This window comes from Scophthalmus maximus, chromosome 11, assembly GCF_022379125.1.
Source record: "Scophthalmus maximus strain ysfricsl-2021 chromosome 11, ASM2237912v1, whole genome shotgun sequence".
NCBI lineage: Eukaryota > Metazoa > Chordata > Actinopteri > Pleuronectiformes > Scophthalmidae > Scophthalmus > Scophthalmus maximus.
In genome coordinates, this window is record NC_061525.1 from 15,245,393 (window position 1) to 15,267,775 (window position 22,383).

General features: G+C 42.1%; 2 protein-coding genes and 2 long non-coding RNA genes across 5 annotated transcripts; 2 read left to right on the top strand and 2 right to left on the bottom strand.

Moving 5' to 3' along the window:
• Nucleotides 1-1,479: 1,479 nt before the first annotated feature.
• On the bottom strand, nt 1,480-14,298 carry trarg1a (trafficking regulator of GLUT4 (SLC2A4) 1a). Of its 2 annotated transcripts, XR_007031726.1 has the most exons (4): nt 13,196-14,298; nt 4,206-4,332; nt 3,557-3,684; nt 1,480-3,523 (listed from the first exon to the last, which is right to left on the bottom strand). XR_007031726.1 is itself a non-coding variant. In XM_035622113.2 (3 exons), exons 1-3 carry the CDS (start codon nt 13,574-13,576, stop codon nt 3,674-3,676), a joined length of 519 nt encoding a protein of 172 aa, XP_035478006.1. In that variant the 5' UTR covers nt 13,577-14,298; the 3' UTR covers nt 1,480-3,673. The 2 variants fall into 2 exon arrangements, 1 of the variants encoding a protein (XP_035478006.1); XM_035622113.2 differs by having other exon boundaries at nt 1,480-3,684.
• On the top strand, nt 3,678-12,232 carry LOC118298912. Its single transcript, XR_004789710.2, has 3 exons — nt 3,678-4,355; nt 5,601-5,662; nt 11,325-12,232. It is a non-coding gene; the product is annotated as an uncharacterized LOC118298912 (long non-coding RNA).
• Nucleotides 14,299-16,069: 1,771 nt separating the features above from the next.
• Nucleotides 16,070-18,068, top strand: LOC118298923. Its single transcript, XR_004789719.2, has 3 exons — nt 16,070-16,190; nt 16,837-16,977; nt 17,945-18,068. It is a non-coding gene; the product is annotated as an uncharacterized LOC118298923 (long non-coding RNA).
• aipl1 (aryl hydrocarbon receptor interacting protein-like 1) lies at nt 16,180-21,263 on the bottom strand. Its single transcript, XM_035622123.2, has 6 exons — nt 20,991-21,263; nt 19,550-19,729; nt 17,936-18,124; nt 17,671-17,847; nt 17,434-17,575; nt 16,180-16,935 (listed from the first exon to the last, which is right to left on the bottom strand). Exons 1-6 carry the CDS (start codon nt 21,093-21,095, stop codon nt 16,736-16,738), a joined length of 993 nt encoding a protein of 330 aa, XP_035478016.1. The 5' UTR covers nt 21,096-21,263; the 3' UTR covers nt 16,180-16,735.
• Between the last annotated feature and the right edge of the window lie 1,120 nt (nt 21,264-22,383).

Sequence of the window (22,383 nt, forward strand, 5' to 3'; positions counted from 1 at the left end):
GGTCCTGAAGAGGATAAATTTGGTGTCTTGTCCTCATTCTCTCTGTTTGAAGCTTTGCTCACAAAGAAAACTTGGCCAACTAAAGTTTAAGTAGAATATCTATGTTTTTTAAAGGAATAGTTGTTCTACTTTACAGCAGACTGGCACTGCTGTCTTTCCCTGAATATCTTACTTTCTACAGCAGGGAAACCCTGTGCTGAAGTCTAAATTTGGTCCAGACATGCACACACTGTCCGTACACCGCAGTGGTGCTGATACTTGCAGCTCCTGAATATTTCAGCCTCTCAAACCGAACAGCGCCCAAGCAGAACTAAGCACCAGGCCCTCTCACTTAGAAAGGTCGCGCTGCAGTCGAGCGTAGTCTCTTTATTCAGAGCAGCTGAAATCTAAGACAGACGTCTGGTCTTTAGTGTCTGTGAGGAAAACCAGATTTCTATATAAAAAAAAATAAATTCTAATAATCAGCAGGGAGGATGTCTGATGACATACCGGCCTTTATCACTTCCCTCAGAAGTATTTACTGTTAAAGTTAAGCACAGTGTACGACTGGGAAGACGCACTGTTTGCATGTGAAACCCAGTCCAAGACGTTACCTGTAATGGTTGGTACTGCGGTTCCCCTCACACAGGCATGTTGTGTTGTCAGAACTGCAGAGTGTGGGTGGAGCAGGTGGTAAAAGTGGAAAATCTGCCATGAATTCTTCATTTTATTTGATCTATTTCTTCACCCGTTGTGGCGGGCATGCGGCCATGATGGATGGTGTGTGTGCTCTTGAGGACGGATTGCGTAGCAGGACCTGCTGTGTGTAGAAGGTTTATATAATAATAAATGCAACAGCTGTATAGTGCAACAGTACTTCAGACTGCAGCTTTAGAGTTAAATCAGTACCCTCGATTAAGTCTCAATAAAAACGGAATCCTACATATAAATATTACAGTCACTAATGTATTTTATTCTGTCACATCGTACAGTTGTCATTGTGTCCACCTTCTCTCTCTTTATGTGAGGTAAGCGAAAGAAATAGCTCTTTATTACATGCTTTTTGTGTTTTTAATTTTTTAATGTTTATTTATTTTTACAGCTGTTGAAAAAGTGGACTCACTACCAGACGTCCCTTCCTACCCACACAAGGCTTTGGCAGTCTGTCTGGTCAGTCTACCATTTTGGTCCAGACTGATATATCTCAACAACTATGACATGGATGTATGAAATTTGGCAAACATGAATCACAGTCGGGTGAAGGCCACGAACTGTTGATTCCCAAATCTTCATCTAGAAATATCTCAATCATGACATTAATGTTTCTTTTAGGATGACATGTAATTACTGGTGATCCCCTGGATTTCCAAAGGGTAAAAAATGTATTTGTCAGATTCTTAGAAATGTTTGTGTGAAGACTTAACGTGTGTAGACTCTTCTGAACTCACTTCTGACCGTCAACGCGCAACTCCCATAAACCATATTGTCAAGAGTCAACACTTGGACCATGCATGGTAACGTTTATTCCAGACATGCAAAATGTACACTACAGAGATGAAAACTGGCACAGACCATATACTGCAAAAGAATCACAATTCATGGAAATGAAATAACGTTTTGAATTGTTTTACAGACAAGAGCAATGCTTATAGGAAAGACAGTTGACTCCTGACCACCAGTTTCACAGATGGACGCACTTGGTCTACAGAAATGACAGGTTGCCATTTTTTATCTCTCTTTCAAGAGTTTGGTCGTAAACACGAGGGATCTTTGGATTTTGCTGCTTTCAGATGTTTGGATAAAGAATGTAATTTGAATGTACAACAATGAATTGGAATGGAATTGATATGAACCCATTTTGCACAAAACATCGTACGTTGTGGTGTTACTATGTGACCTTTTGCAGTTGTTCAGCCTTACATTGATAATGTTGAGTTTAGGATCACTTGAGCTGCATAGTCTGACAAATGCCATTTCCTCCATGGGCCATAATTAGCTGGTGATTCTCTTGTTGCTCTTGTACAAGCCCTTAAACAAAGAAACAACTGGAACTTGACACACTTTAAAGGGACTTGGAAAGGAACAAATGGTTTCTGAATTAGATTGCACAATTAAAAAGGAGAAAATACACAAATAATGCCCTTAGTAAATCTGTGGCTTTAACTGATGCTACGTGATGTTACAGTGACGTTACCTGGGCTTGTAGCATGAGCCTGTAATGAGTCGATACAACAGTCCTGTGTGTCCACAGTGACTTCTCTCTGATAAAGTGACGAATACAGGCGATCTGTCGTGCTTGGATTTTTATAGAAATGTTCTTTAAATGCTTTTGTGTTACTCAGTCAAACTCACAGGCCTGCTCTTTTACAAAAAAATACATGTGTGAGCCGGTTTGGCCAGTAGCATGCGTATATATTGCATATATATATTTTCCCATATAAATAAGTTCCATACCAATACAATAACATTCAGTGAAACATTGGTGTTTAACAGTCAATGTACAACCATGTAGAAATGGAAAATGGGGAGCAATGTGTGTCGGAGGGTTGTAAAAGGTGCAATGTAAGTTTGAGGGGAGAGGAAGATGAAGGAACAGAGACTAAACTGAAGGACGAAAGCCACTTAGTCAGGATTGATGGTGAAGAGTTAAGAGGGTGGGAGCGGAAGAGAAGGAAATGAAGGATGGTGGGAGGTTTGGCATGCGTCTCTGTCTCCGCCAGAGCAAGGCAAGGTTCAAGAAATGTTGGAGACATAGTAAGGAGCTCTCCTCACACATTCTACAGTGGCTGGACCCATAATGTACACAAATCACTCTTCCATGTGCAAATCTGTTAGCCTCTCATACCCCTTAACAATAAAAGAGACAACTGTCAAGAACAAAGGCAGGAGATTGGTTATCTACATTCAGGCATGCAGTTGGTCTAATTTTTTTCTTTTAGTTCAAAAAATTATAATAAATTAAAAAAACGAATGTGTTTCCGGTCCCCTTTAAACAAACCCTTGAGTTTCCACTGATAATCCAAGTGCTGGCAAAGCAGCCAATGTGACAGTCTTAACAAACCAGCACCGCTTGGCATACGAACATTTTTATAAAACATACATCTGTATATATATATATATGTTCATATATCCATATTTCAAATATATTTGTAGCTGTATATGCTTTGAATGCAAGTGGTTCAGTAAGGAATATATCAGGATTATATGCAGCTGTCCAAACTCCAGCTGTCCAAACTCCAAGTCCATGTTTCTCAAAGGAGCCCCAGACATAGAAAAAGTCCATCATTCACTGTCTCTCCTCAGATGTAGATCATCTTCTACATCTTAAGAAGTCCATTATTCCAAAAGGAAACACTTCTCCTAACCACATATCGATTTTGGTTTTTCACCCCCTCGGTTTTAACCTGAAGAATTTCACATCAGGTTTTTGGTTATTTTCGTCAAGCACATGTTACTGGATTCTAATGCATGCATCTTGGAATTTCTTCTTCCTTTTTTTTATTCATTGGTTTTCTTACTGCAATACCTACTCTCGTGAATTGCTTGTGTTTTCTGAGGGTGGTCATGATGTAATTACAATATAGCGTCAAGTAAGGAATAGTATTTTTTTGGAAATTGACTTTTTTTTTTCATGTTGCATCCATGGTCTGGTTTTCACGGGTTCTATTTTTTCATTCCCCTCAGGTCCTCCATGTCAGTATCTCACTGTAAAGCAGAGAAAAGCAGAGTGATGGCATGGTCATTGAAAGTCAAGCCAGACAAGTCAATTCACTGTTAAGTTAATATTTTGACTGGTGAAGCTCTGGTGTCGAGGCTTGGAGCTATGAGGTAAAGCCGCTTGCTGCACAGTCAGCCCGCTACAGTTGTTGCAGTGCTAAATCAATCTGCGCACACACACACACACACACACACACACACACACACGGCTTGAAAATATGCTGAGTTTGGACATAGAAATAAACAAGTGCAGTCGGGATTCTTTGTTGTTGTACACTCGTCTGTTAGCGACCACATAGACACACACACCTTGCATAATTTTCAAGGGATTTTTTGCATATTCATATTGATAAGTTCAACTAAAATAAAATGAATTTCATGCGAAATATGCTAAATGTCACCGAGGCCTTACCAACATACTGTATGTAAGAATTTGACATTCGTCAGGTACTCCTAAACATCGTTGATAACACTGTATCTTGAAAATGTTTCATGCTCTATCCCTTTACCTCCAACTGAGAGGTAGACTACGATGATGACCACACCCAGGACGAAGGAGACGATGCTGAGCAGACGAGCCAGGCGTCCCAGCCTCCGGGCCCCGTCCACATCACCCGCCTGGAGACTGTTTCTGGACTAGAGGCACACAAAAGCACCAGGTATTACCGAGTAAAACATTTCATTTTTCATCTTAAGCAAGGCAGATACTGTATGAGAAATGCTGCATATCATTAGATACACAATGTCATTTTCTGGTAACCCATTTAAATTAAGGGGTGTTCATTTTCCTGAGGGCTAAGGGTCACTGGAAAAGCAGAGCAATAAAAAAAAAAAAACAGCGCAATGTTCATGGCCACCTCAAATGCACTCATTTCATTCCTCCTACCATAATAAGGAGAGCGTGGATACAGGGACTTAACTTTCATGTCCCTGAAGTCAATGACAATATTGTTATCGTCGTGGGCAGTTGAAGAAAATTGAATTCAGCTGCATGTGGAGAAATGAGTCAGAGTGCTCTAAAAGTGAGCTTCAGTTCAACAGCTGTTTTGACATTCATCAGTCAAAAGGATGAACCCAACAGTCACAACTAAGTTTTCTCTAATTCACTTGATCCTTATTTATAAAGCTGTAATTATCTTATTATAGCAGTTAAGATGTAAATCAGATATCCTTTAATTTTAGTTATCACCATCTCTGCTCAATAGTTGTTTATGTTGACAGCTGTGGCGTTCAAAGATCACATGTCCTTAGTGTGATGTGCAAGTCATCAGTGAGCCTCGGTTTATCAATACCAGAAATAAGCAACAGGGACAGCCATTATATTTCTATGACGGGGTGAAAATGTAAAAGAAGTACTCAGAAAAGAAATAAACATATTTACAGGTAAAATATTTATCATGTGGTTTTCAATCACAGTCGAGTTATTTTAAAAGTTGAAGGACACGGATGTACAGTAATGTTGACTTGTCTACTGGGTACGGCCGAGTCCCGTAAGATAAAAAAAAATAAAAGACGTCAATAATTTCAGTCTTTACTTGGACTGATGAACTGAGACTGCCACGTGGTCAGACTCAAAAAGAAAGCAGCATTAGAAAAGTGTCAGATATACTGTGTTAAACCGAGAGCTATAGCAAAAATAGAAAGGGAAGTCACGCGTAACAGAGCTTGTGTTCAAAATGTACTCTTCCCATGCAAGACGGCGACGGCCCAACGCTCGTGATGGCAACATCTTTGACTTTTAAGCCTGATGAATGTTTTAGGAGCTGTCTGTGGTGCTGACTCAACTTTGAATCATGTTCACTCGTGTTCTGCACTGCTGATGCTATAGGGGACTGGAATAGAGGCATTAGGACATGAAACGAAGGAGCATGCATAATCTCTATATCCTTTCGATTTTTTTCTAGAAAAACTGACCTTCACATTGAAATCAGTCCAGAGGTTGTTGCAGGCAACCAAAAAAGTTGAGGTGAGTCTTATTTTTATTTATATTTTACATTAAAAGTCATGCACACATTGTAAAGTTAAAAATCCCTTATAGTTTAAAAATCTTTAGTTTCAAGTAGGCTCTGGTATAATGTCAATGTGACTTAAACGACAAGTGCTCGTGTCAATCTGGGCTCTTGACAGTAAGATTAGAGGTTTATTTCTCTCACATGGGGACAGACCTCAGCCCTTCACTTCCAGGAGTGCAATGTGAAGCTATGGTACAAACACAGTCCCATTGGAGCCGTTATTGATCTTGCCTCACATCACAGAGAAAAGCAACATCAGCACTTTAATCAATGGAAGCACCTTTCAGAAAACACTGGCTACTTAGCCTGCCGAGAGAAAATGAATAAAAAACATAGAAAGAAGAATTTTTTTTTACTAATAAAAGAATAATAAAAGATATTTCTCATCAATCATGAGGTTTGTCTCGGTGGCTGCAAGACTGTGCGTGTGTTTGTGTGTTTTGACGGTGCGTGTGTTATGGATGTGTGTGTTATGAATGTCTATATTGATTCACAGAGAGAGTGAGCTTGGTCATATTTGTTTTCTGAATGGGAAATTCTAGCCGCAAAGTGTCTTGTCCAGTGTTCATTGTGCTACCTACCTACCTACCTACCTACACACACACACACACACACACACACACACACACACACACACACACACACACACACACACACACACACACACACACACACACACACACACACACACTCTACTCTCTCTCTCCCTACCTTCCAGCAGAGGAAGGTGGAGGCTAGTAAGTCAGTAAGTGCTCCCTTTCTCTCTCGTCATTAATAATGGAGAGCCAGCAGCAGCCTGGTAGAGGGAGCGTACACAACCAGCCAGTGTGTAGTTACTGTACGTCTGTGAGACTGGCTGTTTTGATCAAATGAAAATGCTTTATTATTCCTCTTTTTTTGTTCCTCATCCTTTTCATTTTTCTTGGCCCTCTTAAAAGTGTAATCCTAAGTTTGATACTTGTTAATTGTAAACCTCAATTAAAAAGAAGTATTGTGTAGCTTCAGCCCTACAAGAGAGAACACTTGGTTTGTTTCCTATAGTCTGTTTGTTTAAACCACTTCAGTCTGTTTGGGTGTAATGCACATCTCACCTTCGAGGGGTCGCTTTTGGACTCAGTCTTGTTACACTTCAGTCGCTGTTAAAATTGCAAACCACTCAATGTGCTCAGATGATCAAATCTGTCAGACCCATGATGGCACCGCTCTTATTCTTGGAGCTATAAAATGCATTTTAGCTGCTGGTGCAGCTCATAAATCTTAATTGTATTTATATCTCGGTTAGTTTGCGAACTGGAAACACAGTTCCAATAGGCTAAGTGTTAGAATAACAAAAACATGAAGCCATAATGGTATGTTCCATTTTGCACTCAGCTGATGAGTGATTCAACACCCTTGTGGATAACTATGACCTGGGTGAATGAGAATCTCCACAGACAGTATAGTCCACAGCACAAAACACTGTACACAGGATCAGTGCTGCGATTAGTAAATTGTTTGTCCAAACCAAATGACATTATCATTAATCTGAACATCTACAACGTGCTGGCTGCCTCTTCTGAATGGGGCAAGACAAATTTGTCACCAAATACGTATCAGATACAGGAACAGGAAAGGAAGCACTGAAGTCCAGATCCATCAGAACGTTGAAAAGGATGAGCACACAAGAGTATATGCACTGGCATTTCCTTGTCAAGTATGTGATGTGAAACTAGATTTGCTCAAATGTGATAAAACAATTAAAATTATGAATCAGTCCGTCTAGCTAGCAGCTCCGAGGCTGCAGGCACAGCGGTGCTTTGAGCTGAAAGCTAACATCAGCACGCTAACAAGAGCGCGATGACAAGGCTAACATGCTAATTTTGATGTTTTCCACGTGTTTTCTATCATAGTTTAGCATGTTAGCGTGGTTCAGTTATGAGCATAATTAAAAAAATATTGGATAGAAAAATACTTTCATGTTGTGACGCTGTATCCCAAAATACCAGATGACTTTTGGTGACATCATGATCATCAATTCTATCCACAACGTGACATTGTGAGCTTCCCATATATTCAGTTTTAACCTTTGAATAATAATATAATAAGTTGCTCTAGTTTAACATTCCAAATGGTAAATCATTTTTCTCTTCTGTTTTAATACGAGCAGGTGTCTGGTTTTCTGGCTGGAAGACTGTGATAGGCGTCATATAATTGGCAACAGCAATATGAAGCTCTTCCACAATGTCTGCAATATAAGATTGCTATAATAAGTAATTTACCTACACACACACTCACACACTCACACAGTCACACAGTCATCCAGTGCAGCATTGCGAGTCCATATTTCACAGGCAAATCTGCCGAGCGTGCAATAACGCTCCTGCAGTTTGGGCCTTCCCATTACTGGGATAGGCTGGTGAGGGCAGTAAAAAACCTATTACCTCTGCCTCTCCAATCCCCATAATTGACTGCACATATTCTGCGTTTGCCAGCGGCAGGCATTCCCCACCAGAGCATCAGTCAGAGATCTGCGGCGCAGCCAGCTGGAAGTCGGGTTCTAGGTGGTCCTGCTGCTGGAAGCGGCGGCAGCGGTGGATGATGATGGATGATGATGGATGTGACTTTTGGCAGTAGCCTAGTGTTGTTAGCAGCGCACCATGTGCTGGTGCAGAAAGATGCTGACGCTTTCGCAAGGCTGAATGAGACCGCAACAGAGGCTATGCATGATCGATACATATTTTCATCATACAATACAGGTACATTGGTTGTCACTGTTATAACTGAAGTTACTAAAAATTCTGTATATTCTTGCATTGTGAAATGATTTTGTACTGTGGGCATACAATAATTAGCAAAATAAAAAAAACGGATGTTGTTCATGTGAATCTTAAAATTTAATGCAGCATTATTATTAATTGACTTTTAAACCCAAAATGATCATCACCTCAAATTGGAATGATGAATGTGTTAACTTTATTGGCATTTCTTTGAAGTCCTGTGTGTGTATCTGATCAGTTCCAATATTCACATTCCTTATCGGTTTATCACAAACAAAATATCTGGCTCTTGAGCTTCTAAATGCTGCTCGCTTCTCCAGCTAGTTGCTGACTTTGTCTGTCGGCTGTTTGGTGCTGGGCAGCTTGTGTATGGTGGATTTATCTTTTTGCTCACGTTAGCTGCCTGCTGCTGCTGGGAAGACGAGAGTGGAGTCAAGGGCCAGAAAAACCAAAGCAAATTGATCTTTTCAAACCACACAGCCATTTGATCCATTGTCAGTATAAAGTGCATATTGAAGTTGACATACTTAGATAAATAAAACTGAGGTTATGTTAGTAGATTTTTAATGAATACCCAGTACATAATACAGTGTATAACTGGAATTTCCTAGCTTGGGATGAATAAAGTATCTATCTATCTATCTTTCTATCTATCTATCTATCTATCTATCTCTCTATATTAGTACATGAATATCAAAACTTTCACACAGTGAAATTAGACCTGAACGCGGTTCAATTGATGTTGATGGTAGCTTTACACACTCATCAACGATGTATCCACAGATGACGTACAATAATATGACTGTGGCATTTGATATAATGTTGATATATATAAAAACATATATATATTTTTTCTTTTCCCGTTTACAGTCTCCTGGAGTCTGCACTGTTTCCTCTGACCGCAGCACATTCTTCTTTTTTCTGATTCTTTCCAGTGGTATCCATTTCACATCCGCATTGAGATCCTTAGCGCTCAGCTGCGATCTTGCACTGCGGGGCTGCGTCGTGCAGTATCAACCACTTTACTTTTGATTCATTCGTTCACAGCGAGTGTAAACCTCTGTTTTCCCTCCTCTGACTCACTTGCACTCATCTGACATCACTTCGGTATCTGATTCAATTTCTTTTCTAATCCAGTGATTGGAACTACTTTATGGCCATTTTCTGTCTCTCTCACACTCATCTGCCCTTGTAGCGAAAGATGTTCTTCCTTTAGAGGCCCCTATCCCATTTCTATACCCCCAGGAAAGGGAGAGGATGTTGAGCGCAGCCACAGAGCTGCCTAACTGCTGCAATCTGCCCTCTGCAGAAGAAACTAAATTGACTTCTCTCGCCTTCTATTGAGTTAGCGGCCAGCTCCAGTTTCTCCCTCTTTCACTCTTCTTTCTTCTGCCCTCTGTCAAAGCCTCTCTTTCTGTCTTTCTCTCTCTCTATCTGTAGCTTTTTATTTCTCTCTCTCTCTCTCACACACACACACACACACACACACACACACACACACACACACACACACACACGCACGCACGCGGTCTCTGTGCCATTAGCAAGTGGCTGACTTGTGAATGTCAGTGGGTTCATGATGATGGCTGAGTGAAGTACGCAGTGAAGTCTTGTGGACTCTGCCTCATATTCCCTTTGGTGTTCGGCGCCCACAGGAGTGATATTACAGCACTAATGGGTTTACTGCATCGCCTTTGCCTCGTTTCTCTGTAGGTCTGAGTGTTGCCGTAACAGCGCGAGAGGTAACGTGCGCTGAAAAACACAAATGGCTCTGTCAATAGTGACTAAGCCGCCGTCAGCCAGTGGGGAGGTCACAGTAAATTCCTGACACAACGGAGTTCGTACTGACGGCACTTAAAGACTCCTGAGAGAATACTGTCTGATAACGAAGGGTCCGCCAGAAGCCTTAATCATCCACAGCAGCTGATTGATTGCCTTGCGATTGTTTCCTGGCCATACATATAATTGCATTGTAAAACACAATGTTTGATTTTGCTTTGATATCCACTGTTGTTGCCAAATGGAAAAAAGTCATTTTTCAACCTAAGTGTGCTTGTGCTCAGCCTTCATTGTGTTTTGTGCTCAAATGAGGGAGAGGTTTATTCGGGAAAAGTGGAGGAAAACGATAAAGATCAAATAATATTTAGAAGGGTAAGACTTCTCCACCAGCTTTGTTTGTATGTTTTCTTTTGCTTTTGATGCTCTCCAATTTCCAAACTTCGTATGAACTACAGATATCTCACGATGAAAACAAACAGGATTTTGTGACTCTTTCTGTAGGTTTAACTTGGCCTCCGTGAGCCACTTACACTCAACCAGCTGCAGGGATGGTGGCACGTCATGAGTTGTTCCTAATATTTTGTGACAGAAATCAAGCAATTTAAAAATCAGTTTACTGATACTCAACTAATTCCCTTGAATAAACCAGTAACAAATATATAGAATTTACCAATTTTTCAAATACGTACATTTGCTCAAACTAAAAAAAAAAGTGCAGGATCTCCAAAGTATTTATTTGCTATATTTCATTCATCACTCCTGTTGTTTACAGGCCATAAACACTGTCAGTTCTTGTGTGTTCGTGGCCATTTCAACTAATTTCAGACAAAATGCTTTGCAGATAAGTGCGGAAAAGGGTCCAAGACAATACATTATATGATTTTGTTTGTTTTCACCTTCAAGCTTATAATGAAATGTGCCTGAAGCAACAATAGAAAATGTTTTAAAACGTAATAAAATGCTTTACCTGCTCTTCTACAATAGCATCCCAGTGCCAGGAGAAAACGATTCTCCGAAAATGTGTGTCTGTGGAACCAGCCCTGAGATTTTTTCAGAACATGTGAGCCATTTGTGTTTGCAGATCTCATCCCGTCAAACCTTGATCAAGTTTAACAAGATGGAGGACTTTCAAACTCAGAGGGAGGAGGGACACACTGACATAAAGGGCAAGTAAAGTGCTAACGGGATGTGATATCACTTGCCTTCTACGGCTTTTATAGGAGCTTCATACGGGATGTTTTATTTTGTCAACTTGCACTGGCACCTTTTTATCCATTTCATGATTGTGCCAAAATGAAATGCAAAATGAGTTGCATACTAAATCAAAGCTGCACGTTTTCTTTTTCATTTCAAAATCCTGAAAATACTCAGCTCTGCTTAATGTGAAGAATTGTCAAAAACATAAACCTGAAACCAGCCAGGCCACCATCTTTACTGCAGACCTCTCACCACTGCAGAGAGTGACAAGGGGACAGTGTCAGTTTTCAGTTTTGGCACCAGAGAGCACCCACCCTCAACATGGACCACTCTGGGCTGATGTGAACACTCCTCATTAGTTGCATTGGATATAATGTTATAGACCAGATGAGGATTTAAAAAAAAAATCCACCTTGATATTCATCACATACATTCATCAATTTTCTTCCGTGAAATAAGCAACGTTTGGACGTATTTTGGGATGTTTTGGTGGAATTGCTTAGAAACAGGTTTCATAACCATCAAAATATTTAACTGGCCTCAGAGGCTGCAGTTGCAGACACGGGTGTCAATTTAAGTTAATACAATGAAGGGCAAGTCGCATTTCTGAGAGTCTCCAACTGTTGAGTCAAATAAAGAAACTGCTTTGAAAATTCCTGAACCGTTGAGCATCATTTATCCGACACCAGAACTGAATATTTGCTGGCCCCAGTTTCTTAAACTGAATATCACCTAAAATACCCTTGAATTGTGGGTTGTTGTCCTGGCAAGTTCAATAATTTGAGGATACAATCCTAGAACTCTGTGCTCTATTAACTTGCAAGGGACAGAAACACGATGCTCTAAATGGAGAAGCAATTGACTGATACATGTATATTTGATATATTCCGGATTAATATTACCTTTAGTCTGATGACAATCACGTCACAGGCTCATATTGCTTTGAGAACAAAATCCACTTTTCCTGAAATATCAAAAAAATGATGTACAGAACTTGTCAGGCGTCTTCTTGCCTTATTTGTCATTCCACTTTACCAACATTGTGTTGATATCCAACGTATTTTCAGATTTTGAAGTTGTTGTTTTTTTTAATGCTTATCAAAGATAATGCTCACAAATATCCATGATTTATGAATTTTGAAATTACAAACCTACAAAGCACAGACAATTTTGGACTCATTCTGATTCCCCTACTAGATTCAGAGGGGGATTTAGTTCAGGGGGGGCTGAGACGATGCTGCTCATCATCATCACGTGGACAAAAACCTATTCGCAGTTACAGCAGAGTTTCTGCTCCCCAACATACGGCCGTGTGTACAGTACAGTACAGTATCGTACAGTACAATACAGTATGTACAGTACAATACAGTACGGTGCAGTACAGTATGGTACAGTGCGGTACAATACGGTACAATAGAGTACAGTACAGTGCGGTTCAGTACAGTACGGTACAGTGTAGTACAGTACAGTGGAGTGCAGTACAGTGCGCCAGTACAGTACGGTACAGTACAGTATGGTACAATACGGTACAGTAAAGTACGGTACGGTGCAGTACGGTACAGTAAAGTGCAGTACGGTAAGTAAAGTACAGTAAGTAAAGTGCAGTACAGTACAATAAAGTGCAGTACGGTACAGTAGAGTACAGTACAGTGCGGTGCAGTACAGTAAAGTACAGTATGTAAGTAAAGTACAGTACAGTAAGTAAAGTACAGTACGGTGCCGTTTCGAATAGGCCACGGGGGCAACGTTGCTCACCATGATGGAGTACACCAGTGCCACGATGCTGACGGGCCACACGGGGCAGAAGCAGGAGAAGATGACCGGGATGAGGTAGTCCCTGGGCTGCGGGCTCTCCTGCGCGGCGGACGAGCGGCTCAGGCTGACCTTGGACGGGGACAGCGGGGCGGCGGCGCTCAGGTGGCCGACGGAGCCCGACCGGACGGCGACGCCGTGGCCGTTCAGGTCGGCCTCGGGGCCCTTGTCGCTGCCCACGTCGACCGTGAAGGAGGTGGACGCCCTCATGCCGCTGGTGGCCGCCAGCAGCTGCTCCGTCTCGTGCGGGTCCGGCGGCGGCGCGCCTCCTCCGGCCCCGCCCAGGCCGGACTTCAGGAAGTCGGTGTCCGTGTTGATGGCCATCACCTCTCACTGGTGGCAAATGGTATCAGACAACGGGGGGGGGGGGGGGGGGGGGGGGGGGGGGGGGGGGAGAAAAAAAAATAATAATAGAGAGAGAAAAAGGTGCCAATCTGTTTTAAAATTGATCACAAGTCGGGGGACACCCGCATCCCATAATAGGCTCTAAGTTCCGCAAACTTTCTCAAGACGTGATCAACTTCGCTCGAGTGACCCGAGAGGCGGATCGGGATGGAATGAGATCCTCCGGGATGAGACGTCTGACAGCTCTGGGTGGATGGATGAACCCTGCGAGGGAAGAGTGAGATCAGAGAGGGGATGTGAGCAGCGCGGCTCCTGTAGGTGTCATCCTCTCCCCCCGCCAATCACTTCCCTCCGCCGTCTCTGCCGGTCGTCGTTTGACTCATTTCTCAAAAACGGAAAAGTCAGGGGGTCAGATCAGAAAACCTCCCCCGCTCCGTGTTGCATCCCCGTCGGCCAGAGGAAGTCCTGTGGCCCCGCCGGGCTCCAGGCGCAACACGCGCTCCTGGGAGAGTTTGTCTGTTCTGGGGGAAGGTGGCCGAAACGTTTTACTTTCCTTCTCTTTTTTTTTTCTCCACAAACAAAGAAAAGAAAAGAAGAAGCAATCGTATAAGGAGCAGGGTGAAGGTTGTCTCCCAGCCGACTGTCAGATAAACATCCCTCTCTCTGTCTCTCTCCTCTCCTCCTCTGTCTCCAGGCTGCAGCAGCCCAGCGACCGTACTCGACTCGGGACCGGTCAAGCCACCAGATGTGAACACGACACATCCGGTCAGCGAGTACAAAATAAAAGCTTCAATTTGCCGACAAGTTGCTCTCGAAAATAGTCAATGTAAAATAATTTGCATACATAATAGAGTGTATTTATATAGGACCTTTCTAGTTTTATCGACTGCCCAATGCACCATACTGTACAAGTCAAATACAGCGCTTCTATATTTCCTATTATGCATCATTCATACACTCCTGGCATAGCCTGCAGGGGCAATTTAGTTCTCACTCAGGTGCCGTCATATAAATAATATATTTGACACATTTTATTGGTATTTAATGAAATTATAATTTGCCTACTGTTGTTCTTATTTAAGTCTGAATAGTGCATGCAGGCATTTGCAGCCAGGGCTCCATAGCTCGGTCAAGGTACCTCAGTGTGCTTAAAGATTTATTTTCATAAATCCTTTTTATGAATTGCTCTGTGTTATTATTATGTGTACACAATAATACAAATAGATACAGTACAGTGTGTAAAACCATAATATATTCTGTGTTAAAAAAGTATTGTAACATATCATAAAGGCAGTGACTTGTGCACATACTGTTTACTTCTGTCCACGGACCAGATGCTGAACACCATGATAACCCCCAGTGCAAGTAAAATAGTTTCTCTGAGCAGAAGCATTTGCCAAATTGAAAAAAAACACAAACAAAGAAAAAATGAAAGAAAAATGTATCAAATTTAAAAGATATGAGGTATTTATATAAAAAAAACAATCTGTTTAACAGTAAAAACAAACTTTTTTAAATAAAGATTAAAAAAAGAAAACTCCAAGGTACTCTCCTTTTGAACTATGAAAATGCCTTTATTATCGTGGCATGTTCATATTAAACCCAAACTCCATAAACGTTCAAACGCTCCTCACCAAATACTTATAGGACATGTCGCTTCATTTCCTTCCTTCCAAAATCTGACATTTAAATTTTATTTTTTGAATCTACAGCTGTCACACTTCCGTCTCTCTCCGCCTGACTTGATGCGTCTCACGCTGCCCCCCCCCCCCCCCCCCCCCCCCCTTCACCACCACCACCACCACCACCAATCCCTTTCTTCCCCTCCTCTCAACATCAGCACCAGGAGTTGATGGAGGAGAGCCCGCGGCAGATTGTGCTGCTATGCAGAATTTACAGTAGCACCGTGTTGTTAGTCCGGGACAAGGTTTCTACAACATCATCAATCAACTCTATATCTTCATAAAAAAAAGATTTTGTTACGTTTCTGAAAATGTAATGAACTGCACATATTCTCCCTGATGAAGGTCCGACGTTGTGCAGTGTCCTGGTTCACTTTCCTCCGACCAGACAAGACTCTGCAGAAAGAGCTGCACCAGAGTAAAGGTTGTAATAGGCCGAATGCTTGAATGTCACGATTTTTGATCTCCTCCTTTTGATTCCCCTCGTCGTTGGACTGGTGCATCAGCATCATTCCCCACAGTGATTGCTCCACTGCTCTGTGACCTTTGATGGAGACGAGGGAACAGAACTAGTGCAGACAGTGATTCCTTCAATGAACCTGAGCCGAGGAGATATTCTAATGCTATGTATTGAGTCGTCCGGTGCATTGCTTGTTTGAATCTGGTTTTCAGAGGAGGATTTTGTCATAACTCCTTTGCAGCACACTCCCCTTCTCTTCCGGGCCATCTATCAGGGAGACGAGCGGTTACGAGCCTGCTCATTTCTCTTTACAAGCCTCCAGGCTGCTCCTGAAGATGTGAACGCAGCTTTGGCTGGCAGGATATTTCCTTTCACCAACTGGGGTTCGGGTTGAAACTGAGGCCACAGCCCCACCTTGTGGCAGGGCAGCGTGCTCACAGGACCCACAGACGTGAGTTGGTTTTTAATTTGATGTTTTTTGAAGTACTGATAAATAATTATCTATAGAAAGAACATAGCCACCATTTCGGGTCTTTGACAGATTTAAACAACAAAGTTGTTCCAACAATGTATCAGTGGCAGGCATCATTATTGACAGGATATGGACAGATGAATGGTTGGAGGAGTTCATTTATTCGTGCAACAATTAAAGGAATAGTTCGACATTTTAGGAAACAGTTATTTGCGGTTAGTTGGTTACAAAGACTGTTGCCGCCTCTCCGGACTGTAAAAGTGTAACTGAAGCCAGTTTAGTGAGAATGAAGACTAGAGAATAGATGGGAACAGCCGGGTTCTGCCTCAAAGAAAATCCATCAACTAGCTCATTCATTAATTTGTTTTACATACCATTTGTTTGAGCCAGTCAACAAATTGTGCTGGATTAAACAAGTGAGTTTTATTGTTGAATATTTAAAATTGTTAATGGAGATTTGTAATCTGACTACTTCACTCTTGCTTCACTGATTATCCAGCCTCATCGCCCGCAGGCTTTCCTGGTCAAAACATGCCCTTGTACTTGTCCCTGTCCTCTTGGTTCTTCTCTTCCATGCGCATGTTCAGCACAGCCAGTTCCTTCTTGACAGCTTTCTTCATGCCAGGGTCCAGGTCCAGCACCCTGCTGAAGTCCTGCCGGGCCTCGGCCTCGTTCCACACCTCCACGTGGGCCTTCCCTCGCAGAAAGAAGGCCTTGACTGCACCTGGGGGACAAATAGGAACGTGCTTGACAGCAGCAAATTCATGTGAGGGACATCTGCATTACATGACGTGTTCTTACAGAAACGAATGAAAAGCTTTAACAACCTTTTTTCAATTCAAATGTGCGTCTACAGTATGAGCATGAAGATGTATTGGCTGTGCATGTCGGTGTTGAAGTAGAGGCACCAGATCCTTCACACGGTCTGACTTTTATAGACACATGGCGACATGCAGTAAATTTACAGCTACCATAAAAACGTACATACACGGACATTGTATTAAAACATACACGGCTTGCTAATGGCCGTATAAACTGTGAGGCTGTTGTAATGCGAACGCAGCATTGACAGTCTTCCAGACTCACAAATCAACGAGCTGTACTGTAATAATGTACCTCACAAACACGCGCACACACACACACACACACAAATCTGCTTTAAATACGTCAGTGCAACTCCATCGTTGAATAATCTCACAGTTCAAGTCCGGCAGTTCCAAACCTGGGTGCTGATTGATGATGTCGCTGGTGTGCTCGATGACCTCGTAGTACTCTTCCATGCGTAGTAAACATTGGCAGTAGTTGAGGGTTAAGGTGTTGCCCATCTTCTCCATCTTCAACCAGGGGGCCTCCCATGCTTTCTCCTGAAGGGGGAAAGATCAATACAAATGTGGCCCAAATAGTTTTTTATAGAGGAAAAGTGATGTTCCATTTTAAGCAGCCCATTAGATTTAGCCACCTTAGTCTGAACATTTTTGATGCAGATGATGGCCTCCTTGTACTTCTGCGTGGCCTCTTGGTAGTCTCCTTGTTTGTAGAGCTTGTTCCCCTGGCCGTGCAGCACGGGGACCGCCTTCAGCCGCTCCGCATCGCTCAGGGCCCACGACTCCCTGTTGTACTCACTGGGCTGCTGCACCTGCACAATAGACGGCGTATAGTTGGCCTTATAGATTAAGCGTTACCTCCTCGCTCAAACCTGTGTGGTTGCCTCTGTTCTCTCTCACCCTGAGCAGCTCGAGGACAAAGTAGAGCGGTTTCGGTTCCTTCATCAGCTCGTCCAGGTCGTCGTAGCCGAGGCTGTGGTAGGCGAACATGTTGGCCATACCGCACGTGTGGATGTGCCAGTCGACCGGGTCCTTGCCTTCTGAAATGCGTCGCATGCTCTTGGACACGAGGGGATAAACGCCAGTGTGCTGGAGAAGGAGGTAAACACGGGTCAAGGTTGAAAACCAAAATTGGTGAATGATCATGATCTGGATAATAATAAATGGTCTAGATGGGATGCTCAAGGTTATTGAAGTCTGACAGCTTATCAATGTGTAAATGGGGGAAGATCTCTGTGGTGTCTGTCTCTCCCTATGAACTTTTGAATTTTCCACAGATTTCACAGTTTCCCCTGAATGTGTCACTGCTCCCTTCAAAGACCAACGCTTCCATCATGTTAACTCAACACGTTTCCTACTTTACATACAGCATACCACAGGAAAACTTCACAAATCCACAAGGAAAGTGGAAAAGATATGAACATTTAAACACTGATCTGACTTTTGTATTTAAAACTTTGTCAAAAAGTTCCTTGTTCAGTGGTTGAATTCACCTTTTCACTTTTTTGATTTTATTTTGAAAATCAATCTGTTCGTATTATCTTTTTATATCATTATAAAATGTCAAAAATAACAAGAAATATTACATTCGTTTTTGATTCTGGTACTTTTAATCTTCCTTATGTGAAAACAAGAATGTAGACTTCATTTTCATTGCATTGAGCTGCTGAAAAGTGACGCAATAACCATATTCCTTTACTTACACATAGCATCCACGAGAAATCTGATTCATTTTACATTAAATTGATGACAGATTAATAGTAATTGAAATTTCTCTTTGAGTCGTTTCACATTATATCAACAGTCTGTTTCCTCAGTCCCACATGCTGAGTTTGCCCTCCACTGGACCGGAGTGACGCTGCAGAGCGTATCCAGTGGAGCATGTGTGTGGAGCAGCCATGTTGTTCAGAGGAGTGAATAAACGCACTAAGCCCAATCAAATCTAATCGGAGTGGAGGGGGAGTCGGCAGTGCTGATTCAGCAGGAATCAGAGCCGATTAGGGGAAAGTGAGGCAGCTGCAGATTAATGACAGTATGCTTCAATCCATCTGTCTCTGACAGTGTGCCACACACACACACACACACACGCACCACGAGACATAACAAATTATTGATTTCATTAGATACACATATGTCAACACGTATCCAGAGGAGGTATGGTAACAGCCGCATCAGTGTGAGCTTTCTATCCATTAAGACAAAACATTACTCATATTTATTCTGTGGATTTCCATGAAAAAAACAACAAAACACGTATTCAAGGCCAGTGCAATACATGCCTGTGCTTCATGTTTTGCCTTCAAATTCATAATGTGAGCACATGAAACTTCTGAATTTATTGAAAGCAGAAACTCTGACTTCCACATCTGCAGTATGATATCTAATCACACTTCTCAGAATAGATTTGTTCCAACACACTACAATCTATAATAGTGCTTTCAAAACAAACGTCAAAGTCGTTTAAGAAAACAATGTGACACATAACCCCCCCCCCCCACACACACACGCACTCACAATGATGTCACACCAGAACTCAGCCACCTCATCGATCCTCATGGAGGCCAGCAGGCTCTCCCAAATGTCCAGTTTAAACATGTTCCCGATCACGATCTCCATGGGTGTCCCCACCACTCTGCTGTCATCTATTACTGTACGTTCATCATCACACAGCTGGGTGCGAAAATGGAACGTCACCTGGAGGGAGAAGGAACCATATTAAGTATGCAATCTGAACAAAATGGGGGAGAAAAAAAATGACTCATAATTGCAAAAGACTTAAAAAGGGATCGTGGCTCCTCAGGGAAACACGGCTACTTAGGTGATATAACAGTCAGAAAGAGAACTGACGCAGTCATTGGGACCTGAAATGCAGAAATCAGAAATAGCAGAGAACTAAGTGGTGAGAGGAAGAGATGGCACAAGTCAAAACTCACTGGCTGGCACAGATAACATGATTGGTTATAACAGGGGCACACACAAGCCAACAGAACATCAGTCTAGACAAAAAGTATCTGAGGCAAATTTTCAAACTGAAGAATGGCTTCATACATTGTGTCCAAAAAGTAAATAACAAAAAGATATGGACACTTTCCTTCTTCAGAAATCATTCGACACACACATTGAATAACAATGTTCTTGAGGTGAAACACAACACACAGCTGATTCAGAGTTTATGGTAAAGCCCTGAAAATACTGCGCTCATTAAAGACACTTTAGGTGATATATATCCTCTATCAACCTCTGACTGCCAGTGGGAATTATAAAAACATAAACGTGCCCCCCCTCACTCATCCTGCTTGAACTGCTTGAAATTGGCACAAGACAAGATGATTACAAATCCATAAATCACAGGTAATGAAGCCATTGAAAAACAACCCCCTTCGGACCTTTACGAATATATTGCGGCCGTGCTGTTCCACGGGCCAATAACAGTCTCTCTTATTGCGCATATCAAGGGAGAGACCCACACGCAGCTCTTGAGCTGAATGTGAAAAGGTCTTATTCTTTGTTTGAAAAATCAGTTTTTAAAACCAAGACGAGAGAAAAGTCACAGGGTGTTTTTGTAAAATAGAGCCTCTGTTTGGACATTCTGTAATTTTTGATGCCTTGCAACTGTTTTACCATGGTCCGGATAAAACTGTTCTGCTTTGTCTCTACACGGTCATATGATCTGTTGCACGGTATGATAATTAAGTGCATATGTCGAATGTCGTTTGTACCTCAAATTAGATTCGGAATATTGAAAGTAAATTTGTGAGTGATTTTGAAGTAGGGTCATACATTGCTATTTATCGGGAATATGGTTTGATTAGATTAGATACTTGTGTTGCAGTGAAGCAGTTATGGGCCCACACAACCTTGTCTGTACCGGGTGACTGCAGATATATTAAGTACAGATATATTTGGTCCATAGTTGTGGTGTAAAGTGTAGATAAAGTACTGAAGGCTACAGTACCTTTGCCCCTGTGATGAATTTAGGAATGTCTCCGGTCCCTCCATGCAGGATTGTTTTCTTGATTCCCTCTGATCCCAGCAGCAGCGTATCCTGCATATCTGACATCTTTTTGTTTATTGGCACAGCTCACCTGATATTATCATTCATAAATATAAATATATAAATATATATCTGGACGTATCATACAACATGTGTCAAGGGTATGTATGACTCTGAGGTGTTGTTCCTGGTGGATTAGTTTAGGTAGGGATAATGAGATTAGAAGCTCCCTCTGTTTCATCATCTATCCGCGGCTTCTCCTCATCATCAGCACTTCTTCTGAATGTTTTAGAAACATCCAGAAAGAAGGAGAAGAAAGGAAGACGCAATGAGAGAAAAACAAAGTGAAGTGATATTTTGGATGGCTACTATCAGGTACCTTATGTGAAGAAGAGGAGAATGGAAATCTGTTGAATATAGTGTGTGTGTGTGTGTGTGTGTGTGTGTGTGTGTGTGTGTGTGTGTGTGTGTGTGTGTGTGTGTCCGTCCGTGTCCACACATGTTTCTGAGAGAAAGACAGAAAAGAAACAGAGATAGGGTCTTTGAGAACATGACATGGTTTCCATTCTAGAGGAAATTTCCTGGATTTATGTGGATGTGGCGATCTGAACAACGCCGAGAATACTGAGAAATGGTGGAGCAGACAATTACTGAATGGACTCCTTGACCTCGTCTATTAAACATCTGTCTCCCATCTGGGTTGTGTGTGCGTGTGTGCGTGCGTGCGTGTGTGCGTGCGTGTGTGTGTTTGTGTGTGTGTTTGTGTGTGTGTGTGTGACTAATCCAAAGCCCCTGCAGTGTGCTAACAAAGTCTGCAAGCAGTTTGAGTATAGGCAATTATTCTCAGATATCACCCAGTGCTAATGCCTTATTCCGTTATAATTGCACAAACAAAACCCTATAACTGCACGTTGGCAACACTCACGATTGTATAACGTTACAGCTCGTGTTTCCTCTGTGGAGCAACATGAAGACAAGAGACATTTCACCATGAATTATCAGGCAAGGCTGCTGTCTTATCTGTATTCAAATAAGAACTCCTTATCCTTGAAAAAGTGCTGCAACACACTATCTATCAAGTCTGACCCCCCCCCCCAAACACACACGCACACACACGCACACACACGCACACACACGCACACGCACTTATGTGACACACAGGATTGGGTAACAGTTTGGTATGCACTTGGCAGCTCTCCATGGAAGAGGGGAAGAACAGATTCTGCACCCTCTTGAGGAGGAGATTGGTAGAGCAGCAGGAATTGGTTATGTTGGGCCTTTACTGACTTTACTTTACTGAGTTATTGTGCCTAATTTGAGACTGGACTTGTTGTGACACACATCTTAATCATTC

Excerpts from the sequence above, each read along its gene's own strand:
- aipl1 (XM_035622123.2), bottom strand. The coding sequence starts at position 21,095 with ATGTCAGATATGCAGGATACGCTGCTGCTGGGATCAGAGGGAATCAAG. Across the intron at positions 17,848-17,935 it reads TTGTCCTCGAGCTGCTCAGG|GTGCAGCAGCCCAGTGAGTA; the intron begins GTGAGAGAGAAC and ends TCTATTGTGCAG. Across the intron at positions 16,936-17,433 it reads CATCATCAATCAGCACCCAG|GTGCAGTCAAGGCCTTCTTT; the intron begins GTTTGGAACTGC and ends TTTGTCCCCCAG.
- trarg1a (XM_035622113.2), bottom strand. The coding sequence starts at position 13,576 with ATGGCCATCAACACGGACACCGACTTCCTGAAGTCCGGCCTGGGCGGG. Across the intron at positions 4,333-13,195 it reads CACTGGTGTACTCCATCATG|TCCAGAAACAGTCTCCAGGC; the intron begins GTGAGCAACGTT and ends GTGTGCCTCTAG.